Raw genomic sequence first — 12,454 nt, 5'->3', positions numbered from 1 at the left:
CCATAAGTTTGAAAAGTTCATAACTATATAAATAACCTCAAAATTGCATAAGAATATTGGTAAATATTCGTATTATTCAACTACCCTAATAGAACAGTCACTACTCTAAAAGAGCAGTCATTTCCGTATTTGAATTAACTGAGAATCCGGATAAATGGGGTCTGGATAACTGAGGTTCCACTGCACTGAAGGTGGAGGAAATTTCCATACCAAAAATTGTTTTGTGTCATAAATATTGCATGGAGCTACATACCATATAACAACAAAATTTGGCGGTAATCTAAATTTGGCGAATTGGCGATTTGCTACCAAACCATTAAATTTAAAATCCATCAATATTATTTTCATACCTTTGTGTCCAAGCTTTTGATAGCAGTTTGTTGAGGCAGTGGCTATCGTGGACACTACTTAAACACACCTTACTGGTAAATTAGTGTGGTTCCACACATGCAAATGTGTGTGGCTTAAGACAGAAGCTGTCTGCTGCAAGAGTAGACTAGAACTCATACTCGATTACTGGGCGTGGCTCTACATATAAGCTTGCAGACAGCAACAGACATGGATTCATGCGCAGTCATTGATAACGCTCTATGTATGCCTACAGACAGAAACCAATGATCCTGATAAGTGGGCATGGTCCATGAAAGTAACAAGACCCAGATATCTTTTAAAGTGGGTCATGTAGTATACATATTTATAATTATACTTATAGGAATAGTTATATGAGCATGTTCTCAATCTTGTAAAACCAGTTTGACTGGATGTATGGTTTTAACTATAATAATCTTTGGATTGAGAATGAGTCTTTGCTCTTTGTTGCTTGTTTGGTTGTCACACTCATTTGCATCATGCGCTACTGTAGTTAATTGTAGCTATCCAAGACACCATATAATTTGGCGACGAGGATGGCAGCACTGCTTGGGAAGATAGATAACTTCAATCCAGAATTAGAAGGATGGAGTGAATACAACATTTGGAACAGTTCTTCGAGGCTAATGGGATTGTTGGAGACAAAAATAAGGCAAAGAGGCTGTCGACTTTTCTTGTCTGTAGTGGGACCTGGCCCGTGCAAACTGTTAAGGAGTATTTTAACACCCGTGAAGCCTAGTGATCAGTTGTTTGAGCAGTGCTATGAAGCATTATAACCCCCACTGTCGGAAGTAATGCAGCGCTTCCATTTTAATTGTAGAACCCACAAGCCTGGTGAATTGGTAGCTACTTATGTTGCAGAGCTGAGGATATTGGCAGAATACTGCAATTTCGGAGACACACCACTAGTGAAAATGCTCCGTGACAGATTAGCTGCTGGAATTAATGATGATGGTATACAAAAGAAACTATTGACAGAGCTTACACTGACATTTAAATGCATGTTAGATATCACTCAAAGCTGTGAGGAAGCAGAAAAGTACTTGAGGGAAATGAGAGGCTCATGACATGAGCGTGACTTGAGTAGTTCAAGTGTTGCTACTGGAAGTAAACAAGATGGAGTTCGCAAGGTTATGAGTGCAAGACCCCAAGCTGTTATTGTTGCAGATTTTCTGGACATAAAGTTTCAGATTGCAAGTTTCGTGATCATTCATGCCATAAATGTGGGAAGAAAGGACATTTGGCCATGGTGTGTAAAAGCTCTGGAACCCCACAGCAAGGGAAACACAAGCAACACAAATAACTTCCTCCTGAAAAGCAGCGTAAGCCAATCTGGCAGGTAGATGATGACCCTGGTGGAGATTCAGATGATTTTTTGGCTTCAGTGGATGCAGTAAAGCAGATTGGAGGGAAGGTACCAACGATTGAAGGTACTTTTACAAATAGATGAATGAGACATATCCATGGAAATAGATATGGGCACCTCTGTCTCTATAATGTCTGAGGATGCACATGAGAGGCTTTGGCCCACAAAAGAGTTTGATGCATTATATGTGAAATTGCAAACATAGTATTTGCCAGTAGTGGGTGCAAGGAATGTTCATGTATCGTATGAGTGCCAGACATCTAACTCACCATTACATCTGCCCCATACTATCCTGCATCTAATGGGCTTGCAGAGCACACTGTACAAATCATGAAGCAAGGGTTAAAGAGAGTGACAAAAGGAAACATTCGTACTCTTTTGACTACGTTTCTCAAGACATATTGATTGACTCCAAATACGTACTACTACTGAGGTGTTTCCAGCCGAACTATTGTTGGGTCATCCAGATTAGATCTACTCAACCCTACGACGGCTGATAGAGTTGAGGCTAACCAGCTTAAACAGAAGAAGCAACTTAAAACATGGAAAAAACTAAAATTCGTGGAAATTCTGAGCCCACATTTCACAATACATCAGAGTTCTAACCACTGTGCTACCACTGCTAGCTGCCAGCTTTCTGACTATTTTAAATGGAAGACAATATAAAACAGTGATCTAGCCTACATTAAAGAAGACAAGTACACAAAAAAACAAACAAAAAAAATGGAATTTTCAACTAGAGTAGGGACCATAGCACATCGATAAAAAGTACTGAAACAAGCTGGAGTAGTGCATGATATTAAATCACAATAAAACAATAAGAAGTGTTATATCCCTACTGTGCTCTAAATAACATAGCGGAAATGTACAGTATAGGGACCTAACACTTCTTATTGTTTTACTGTGATTTAATATCATGCACTTCTCCAGCTTGTTTCAGTACATTTTATCATTGTGCTATGGTCCCTACTCTAGTTGAAAATTCCAAAGATTTTTGTGTACTTGTTTGTTAACTTTTTTGTAAATAATATTTTCATTATAACTGGTAAACCCATGCATAACGCAACGAAAGAAATGGTGCCACGTGCCCCAGCTATATCAATTATCGTCTGAAGAGTGAAGTATCCATTACATTTCATTGTCAGCTATATTAGACCCATTACACAGCAATACAAATCAAGAGCTGTTTGAAAAGCACCCCTGCAATCCACGCATACCGCATCAAAAGAAAGAAATGGACATGCCCCAGTAATATCAATTATCATCTGAAAAGTGAAGTATCCATTACGCTTCGTTGTCAGCTATGTTCAACCCATTACACAGCAGTACGAATCAAGAACTGTTCGAAAAGCACCTCTGCAATCAAAGTAGCCACTATGAAAATGCAGACAATTTCTGTTACAAAGGGAAGCCATCATGTGCTACCGCCAAATCGACATTTTTGCTGTCGGCAAGATGAGTGGGACACAAAGGAGGACACTGGTAAGTGCATGAAGAATGCATTGTACGTACTGCAGCATGCCAAAAGGCACCTCTTGGGCCGAAGCAACGTAGAATAGTGAAAAAATCAAGCCCATAGCCTCAGCCGTTATCGAGTTACGCTTGTCTGAAGGCATCAGTCAGTTACTCAGTCAGTCAGTAGAAAATTCTGTTAATTAATTTTTTTAAAATTTCGTAGCAACTTGTTGAAAGCATTTCGGGTCGATCTGAAGACTTTCTTGGGCTTAGTTTTACCAACCAATACTTCCTCATTATTATCAGTGAAAAAGTGAGGCTAGTTTTTGGGTGATGTTTTTCATGGGCCACACCCACTCCTTTGTGGTCCCTACTATACAGTACAGTACTGTATGATAAAGCTGAACCTAAACCCTAACTGGGATTAGTAGATAAAACTGAACCTAAACCCTAACCCTAACTTTGGACTACTAGAATCATGAGAATCAGTCCATAGATAGTAGTGGGCACTATTACACTTTGTCCTTCTATCAGCTTACAGCACCACTTGCATGCACTGCCAATTTTGCAGTGAGAGCATTTCGCCAAATTAAAGTTTTGCCAACTGCATTTCACCAAATATTAGTTTCGCCAATGTTTGTTGTTATATGGTATTATTGCCTGTTAATAATACTCTGATGTGGCATACAGGTTTCTTGGGGCATACGACACACTGCTGTGTGTCTTAATGCATATTGATTTATGATATGTGCTTTTAACGTTTTACCACACAAAATCCACTACAATATATCCTCACCATTAAGAGTAGTCATGACAGTAGTAATACCAACATTGTTAGTGATGGTACACTGATAGTCACCACCATCTAATGGATCTGTATTGTCCAGTATCAGTTCCTGTATAGAAGACACTACTGAATTGTCCCTTAGTCGTAACCACTCATAGGTATTTCCAGGACCACCATCAGCATAACATGTGTATGTGGCCATATTGATGACTACTACTTCAGTAATTGTAGCATTGAATGGAGCAACTACACAGAGAATAAAACATACACATCATTACAATGCTAATATAAGTGTCCACACAATTAATACTGCAAGTATTATCTAAACCAAAACAGCCAAGCTATAAAAAAAAAGAGTGCGGCCCCCAAAAAGGTCAAGGTGAAAAAAGATGTGAAATCCAAGGTGGCGGCCAACAAATGCCTGTGATGGTAGGTTAATGGCAAAAATTTTAATTACGACAATTTAGGTAAATTTGTGTTGCCTCTTCCACTAGGATTCGGCACCAAATTCACCTGAATTGTTGTAATTAAAATTTTTGCTATTAACCTACCATCACAGGTATTTGTTGGCTGCCACCTTGGATTTCACATCTTTTTTCACCTTGACCTTTTTGGGGGCTGCACTCTTCTTTTTTACAGTTTGGCTGTTTTGGTTTAGATATCACTTCTTTTTGTATTGCAAGCCACAAAGCTGGCCATATGGCTTTGATGCTTCCTTTTAACTTTTTTTTTCTTTATTGCAGGAATTATGGAACAAAAGAAGTAATTGTGTGTATAGCTTTTGTCTGATTAAATATTTGTAGCTACAAACAATGAGTGTTTCAGCTACAGTTTAGTTATGTAAGAAGTCACCTTATTAACTACAGTATGTGATAATCATCATTCAATGTTAAATGTAGCTGAACTCTTTTCAGGGTGATTTGTTTCTAGCTGAACTCTCTACAGGATGATTTGCTTTTAGCTGAATTATCTACAGGGTGATTTGTTTGCAGCTGAACTCTCTACATGGTGGTTTCTTTGTAGCTGAACTCTCTACAAGGTGACTTGTTCTAGCTGAACTCTCTACAGGGTGGCTGAACTCTCTACAGGGTGATTTGTTTGCAACTGATCTCTCTACAAGATGATTTGTTTCTACCTGATCTCTCTATAGTGTAACTTGATTGTAGCTGAACTCTCTACAGGATGGTTTCTTTGTAGCTTATCTCTCTACAGGGTGACTTGTTTCTAGCTGATCTCTGGATAATTTGTTTCTAGCGGATCTCCCTACAGATGATTTGTTTGCAGCTGAACTCTCTACATGGTGGTTTCTTTGTAGCTGAACTCTACAAGGTGATTTCTTCTAGATGATCTCTCTACAGGGTGATCTGTTCGTAGCTGAACTCTCTACAGGGTGATTTGTTTGCAGCTGAACTTTTTATATAATGGTTTCGTTGTAGCTGAACTCTCTACAAGGTGATCCTACTAGCTGATCTCTCTACAGGATGACTTTTTCTAGCTGAACTCTCTACAGGGTGATCTGTTCATAGCTGAACTCTCTACAGGGTGATTTGTTTGTAGCTGAACTCTCTACATGGTGGTTTCTTTGTAACTGAACTCTCTATAAGGTGATGTTTTGTAGCTGATCTCTCTACTGGATGACTTGTTTCTAGCTGATCTCTCTATAGAGTTATAACTTTCTCTATAGAGTTATAACATGTTTGTATAGCTGAACTCTTTACAGAGTGGTTTTTTGATTGGTTGCTGAACTCTCCAGCTACACGGTGACTTGTTTGTACTACAGAGTGACTTGTTTGTAGCTGAACCCTCTACAGAGTGACTTGCTTGTAGCTGAACATTGTATAAAGTAACTTGTTTGTAGCTGATCTAGATGATCTCTCTACTGAGTAGCTTTTTTTGTAGCTGAACCCTCTACGCAGTGAGTTGTTTGTAGCTAAATTTTCTTCAGAGTGACTTGTTGTAGCTGAACTCCCTACAAGGTGACTTGTTTATAGCTGAATTCTCTTCGGTGTGACTTGTAATGTTCTGAATCTCTAGGTAACAGCAACGTATTTGTATAGCTGAACTCTCTACAGGGTGACTTGCTTGTAGCTGAATTGTCTATAAGATTAACTGTTTATAGCTGAACTCCCTACAGAATCACTTGCAATGTAATATAATTCTATAATGGAGTAAGTTATAAACATAGCTGAATGCTGACTGTTCTATTAGAGTATCTCGATCTCACATATGCTACATGTAGTTGGGTTTGGAATTTCTTGGGCTGCACGACACGCTACTGTGTGTCTTGATCATGACACTCTATGCTGAAGTGTCACACTATTACTTTTGAGTGGCTTACATTTGGATGGGTGCATAGGTCAGGGTCATGGTTGTCTAAATGATGCATACTGAATGCAAGGATTCCTATTTCATTTCAATATTAGCACCAGTACATCAGATTAAGCACACTTGAGTTATGTGAGTGGTGTAAAAAGAATGAATAATATGAAACCATTTGAAGATGTACATGCCAAGGTAATTCCCACAGTAAGAATGGTCAGTCATGAATACACAAAAATTGCACTTTTGGCTCCCATAATTACACATACTTTTGTGCACATATTGTAGTCTTGTCCCCAGCCACCCATGTTTTCAATCACATGACCTTTACGGGATCGAGTGCGTGCATGATGAGACTGTGTGTTGCACATTCACAAATTCTTCCCTTAACCACACAACAGACTACAAAATGTCTTGATACTCACTTTGTACAATAATTGTAGCATTTTGTATGTCAGTAACTACTACATTAGTAGCTACACACTGGTATAGTCCTGTATCACTAGTAGTAGCATTAGTGACAGTGATAACACTACTATTAGATCGTATTTCATCTGTTGGTGTAATTGTGATCACTGATGGGTCTCTAATGGTATAGGATGTGCCATTCTGTCTCCACTCTATGGTAGGAACTGGATAACCTGTAGCATTACATGTTAGCATGAATGACTGTCCAGCTGTGACATTCTGTGTCTGTGGACTTTCTACTATCACTGCAGCCACTATGGGGAGAAAACACAACCACCATCAATAAAACAGTACAAGACCAAAATCACCAGTTACAGATAAACATATCCTCACCATTAAGAGTAGTCATGACAGTAGTATTACCAGCATCATTAGTGATAGTACACTGATAGTCACCACCATCTAATGGATCTGTATTATCCAGTAACAATTCCTGTATAGAAGACACTACTGAATTGTCCCGTTGTCGTAACCACTCATAGGTATTGCCAGGACCACCATCAGCATAACATGTGTAGGTGACCATATCGATGACTGCTACTTCAGTAATTGTAGCATTGAATGGAGCAACTACACAGAGAATAGAACATACACATTATTACAATGCTAATATAAGTGTCCACACAATTAATACTACAAGTATTATCATGACACTCTATGCCGAAGTGTCACATTATTGGCTTACATTTGGATAGGTGCATAGGTCAGGGTCATGGTGACTAAATGATGCATTGTATAGCCTCATTATACTGAATGCAAGGATTCCTATTTCATGTCAATATTTCAATCAGGCTGCTTGTCTTCTTCTTCATCCAATGAAACCATATCGAGGCATTAATTTTCTGTATCGACACGTTCTTTCAGCAGCATATTTATTTAGATGCCACAGAATTAATTCAGAGCTGGATTTCAGAAGCGCTTCAGTCCTGGCACTACTGTAAGAGATATACTAGCTAGTAAGATACTGTACAAATATTTCGAGGGGGAAAATTTTTGCTGATTTAATGGTTTTGGGGGTTACCAGTGAAAATTTTATCCTTGAAATATTTTGTCCTCTATATAGTCTAATACATTTTGGGAGTGTTTGCAAACCCACAAAAAAAATTTTTTTAGCAACAATGCTCAACCTCGAAAAATTTGCTCCTCAAAATATTTAGCTATACGGTATCTCAACTTTGCAATTGGGGTCCCATTCGTGATAAGTTCACAACCACACCCAGCAAATAATAAAGATCTAGGTGGACTAATAGTGATGGAGTACAGAGACCATGTACACCTCTTAACAATCTAGCTATTTGCTTAACTGTAAACAAGAAGACCTCACCCCTCATTGGTCTAGCTAGCTGCACACCCTTTGGCTGACTCACTAAATACAACAGTCACTCTAATACAACAGTCATGTGTGATATTCTAATAGAACAGTCACAAGTTACACTGTAGCTAGCTGTGCTACAACAAATTAAAAAACTAAACAAACTAGAATTTTAAACATTGTTAATTTAAATAGGGATCTATACAATAAAAAGTAGTGAAACAAGAGATGAATGATGGTTAGCTCGGTGGAAACTCTCTACTTTGGCACATTAGCTATAACAATTATTTTATTCAATGCCAAAGTAGGGACATCCCACTGAGCTAACCATCATTCATCTCTTGTTTCACTACTTTTTATTGCATAGATCCCTGCTTCGTTTTTAAATTAACAACTTTTAAAATACTAGAAGAATTATGTGTAATATAGCAGTAAAGGATTTAGTTTCTCATAATTATAAATACCTCAAGCTACACAGCAGCATAAAGTAGTTTTAATACCTATCCTTGAAGCCTGAGTGTGCCATTCCTGTGGAAATAAGCAGGTCTGAATGGTCAACGAAGGCAAGCCCTCCTACTTATCTTCCCAATCTCTCTCTAGCCTCCTCTGGATTTTAGAATGTCATTCAGAACAATACAGACTAGGAACTTACATTTCATAGAAGCATAGGAAACTAATCTATAATTACAGTAGAAGATAAATGTTTTATAAGTACACTGAACATAAAGCAATTAGACAATATTTTGTTGAGATACTCTAATAGAACATGGAGTTGCGACTGCTCTAATAGAGCAGTCACAACTTATAGTATTGTTAATTCTAACAAGTAGTTTCTTTGGTGGGAATCAAGAACGGAACTCCATGACACACCAGCTATTCTATCTCATAATTGAAGTTGATATAGCTCGGAGAATGAAACACACTTACAATCTAGAGTAGTCTAGTTGCCTGCAAGTAATTAAATCCGAATTGTGATGCTTTAAAAGAGCAATCATAATTCTGTGTTATGACTACTCTGCCATTCTATAACTCCTCCCCTCCCCCATTTCCCCTCATGGTATATATTTCATCTATGCCTGTGACAAAATTGTTCATAAGTACACTGAACATAAAGCAATTAGACAATATTTTGTTGAGACACTCTAATAGAACATGGAGTTGCGACTGCTCTAATAGAGCAGTCACAACTTATAGTATTGTTAATTCTAACAAGTAGTTTCTTTGGCGGGAATCAAGAATGGAACACCATGACACACCAGCTATTCTATCTCATAATTTAAGTTGATATAGCTCGGAGAATGAAACACACTTACAATCTAGAGTAGTCTAGTTGCCTGCAAGTAATTAAATCCGAATTGTGATGCTTTAAAAGAGCAATCACAATTCTGTGTTATGACTACTCTGCCATTCTATAACTCCTCCCCTCCCCCATTTCCCCTCATGGTATATATTTCATCTATGCTTGTGACAAAATTGTTCACACCATTCTTCAACAGTTTGCCACTTCAGTAGTTTGAACTGATTTAAATGAATTACATCACAATACGAATACAAGAATTTCAAACCAAGTGTATGTATACACAAAGGTTTAAATATTGCTCAACAACTGTTAGATATGCTAACCTTGCACAACAATTGTAGCATTCTCTATGTCAGTAACTAGTACATTAGTAGCTACACACTGGTATAGTCCTGTATCACTAGTAGTAGCATTAGTGACAGTGATAACACTACTATTAGATCGTAGTTCATCTGCTGGTGCAATTGTGATCACTGATGGGTCTCTGATGGTATAGGATGCGCCATTCTGTCTCCACTCTATGGTAGGAACTGGATAACCAGTAGCATTACATGTTAGCATGAATGACTGTCCAGCTGTGATATTCTGTGTCTGTGGACTAACCACTATCACTGCAGCCACTATAGGAAGAGAAATGCAATAATCAGTAAGAGAGTATGTATAAGCAAAAATTATAAATAGGCTTGAATAAACACTAGATCCACAGCTTAAGTGTAGAAATATTACCAGCTAAATCTATTACTACAAGTCTAGGCTTGTGCCAACTATGCCAGCATGATTTTTTAGTATAATAGACTAGCAAAAGCATATACTAGGGCAAGATTTTAAATTAAAATAAGCAATGTGTGTGCCAACAATACACCAAAAATATGAACATGTTACACATTATTACTGTATTTTGTATCAAGAAAACATGTGTAATGTTATTATTTTTACTGTTTCTTATTCACACTTCATGGAAACAAGATTGAGATACTCTAATAGAGCACAGTTTAATACTCTAATGCAGAAAAAGTTAGGAAAATTAATGTGGATATAGCTCTCAGCATAATCTTGATTTCAAAAGCATATTTATTTTGAGCATAATAGGCTCAATTTTTGAACACAGCACTAAAGTTTATAGGCTATTTCAAAGTATAATTAGTACTATGGTGTATATATGTCCCAATTTGCAAAAGGTTTCCTTTTCACACATGCACAATATCATATAATAGGGCCCAAATGTTTCAAATGAAATGACCTCTCACCTAAATGCTGCCATTAATAATCTTCATGGAATATTTGCGTGATGAAACATACTATGCCTTTATGAGTATATCTAATGTCAAATTTAGCGAGTCTATTAACACAGGCAGGCAATAGGCAGTAGAAAATTCAGTAGTAGAAAGTGGCAGGCAGTAGAAAATTTATAGAATCATTTTTTTTTAATTCTGTAGCATCAGAATGAATATGATTTTTAAAGTGCTGAACCAATTTTAGTTTGCCTACTAGCCTGCCTACATACTTTGCTAATAATCAAATCTATTGTAAATAGCTTCAGGAAGCTTAACTTGTACTCAAAGGTTTGTGTCCTAGATGATTTTTACTGTCATGATTACTATACACGGGTGGGTCATCATGATGCAATCTGTCTATCTATCAAGGTACTAGGTATTCTGCAGTACACAGTTGACTATTTTGTTAATATTTTAAATATTCTAATAGAGTGCACATTTTTAGGACTTCTAAAACACTCTAGATTTTTCATCGGTGACATGCAGTACAATAGTACTGTATAGTAGGGACGGCGAAGTTGTGGGTGTGACCCGTGATATAATATAACCCAAAAACCTGCCTTGATTTTTCCTCACAACACCATGACAGTATTGGTTGGGTAAAATTAAGCCCAAAAGTGTCTTCAGATCAACCCGAACATTTTTGTCGAGATGCTACAGAATTTAAAAAAAAATGATTCTATAAATTTTCTACTGCCTGCCACTTTCTACTACTGAATTTTCTACTACTGCCTACTGCCTGCCTGTGTTAATAGACTCCAGTAGGGCTTCCATCTACAGGTGCACATTGCATCAAACTTTCGAATACACGTGGCATTGCACCAAACTATTTGAACACATGTGGCTCAGTGGTTTTTGAGGTTGGTAGTTGATACTGTATAGTAAAAACTTTGGCGATAAAAAAGTTTGGTGAAAACCCACTGTTGTAAAATTAGCAAAAAAACTTTGGCGATTGGTGTTTCACCTGAAATTTTTATAATCTATGACAAAACGTAGCTTCCACGTACTGCATATATGCAAGTGCAAGTGAGAAAACAACTTGCCAATTAAGGAGCAAGTCTTTATCCCTCACGATGATGACTCACAATGGACATGGTTGCCACACCCCTTAATTGACAAGTCTTAAACGTTTGCACTTAGTGATGTTGCATTCAAGTGGTAGCTATCGTACAACTGGAAAAGTTGCTTGTGTTTCTAAACACCAAGCTAAACGCATTTCTTTGTTGTGACCAACACTATTGCTTGCATATTACGTGTATATACATTTTTATAATTTGACACTGTGTTTAGTTACGTGAATCCAACTTACTACAGTTTAGCAATGTGGTGTACATGTGTTATTCTAGTTGATTGCTTGCATAATATATAATGCTGTGATTAACTCTATAATAATATTGTGATGGTTTCCAGGGTAGTTATATAGTAGTCATGAGCTTGCAAAAAAAGTTCACAAACAAGTACAAGAAAATTAGGAATTTTAAATTAGAGTAGGGACAGTGTACAGTACTGCAATAAAAAGTACTGGATCGGAGTAGTACATAATGTCCAAATAAAACAATAAGAAGTGAATATCTTTATTGTGCATGTTAAAATTCCTAATTTTCCTTTTATTTGTGTACTAGATCTATAAACTTGTAAACTCCTACTGAGTAGAACTTTTTTATAATCTATATAGAAACTAAGTAAACTAAACAGTTTTTCAAAAACTTTGCGCACACTTTATCCATGCAAAAACAGCCAAGCTGTATAGAAAGGGTGTGGCCTTCAAAATTGGTGAAATAAGTTGTGAAATCAAAGCTAGTTA

At 37.2% G+C, this 12,454-nt stretch overlaps 1 protein-coding gene across 1 annotated transcript in view; it reads right to left on the bottom strand.

The window, feature by feature from the left end:
* Positions 1–12,454, bottom strand: part of LOC136255607 (cell adhesion molecule DSCAML1-like) — a 53,020-nt gene that overhangs the window by 24,541 nt on the left and 16,025 nt on the right. Inside the window, exons 6-9 of the mRNA XM_066048410.1 lie at positions 9,700–9,996; positions 7,098–7,334; positions 6,722–7,018; positions 3,987–4,223 (exon numbers count right to left, since the gene is read on the bottom strand). Of these exons, the coding sequence (XP_065904482.1) occupies positions 3,987–4,223; positions 6,722–7,018; positions 7,098–7,334; positions 9,700–9,996 (1,068 nt within the window). The remainder of the gene's footprint in view (positions 1–3,986; positions 4,224–6,721; positions 7,019–7,097; positions 7,335–9,699; positions 9,997–12,454) is intronic.

Source organism: Dysidea avara, chromosome 5, assembly GCF_963678975.1.
Source record: "Dysidea avara chromosome 5, odDysAvar1.4, whole genome shotgun sequence".
Taxonomy (NCBI): Eukaryota; Metazoa; Porifera; class Demospongiae; order Dictyoceratida; family Dysideidae; genus Dysidea; species Dysidea avara.
The sequence above is the reverse complement of the archived record's forward strand: the minus strand, read 5'-3'. Positions and strand labels throughout refer to the sequence as shown.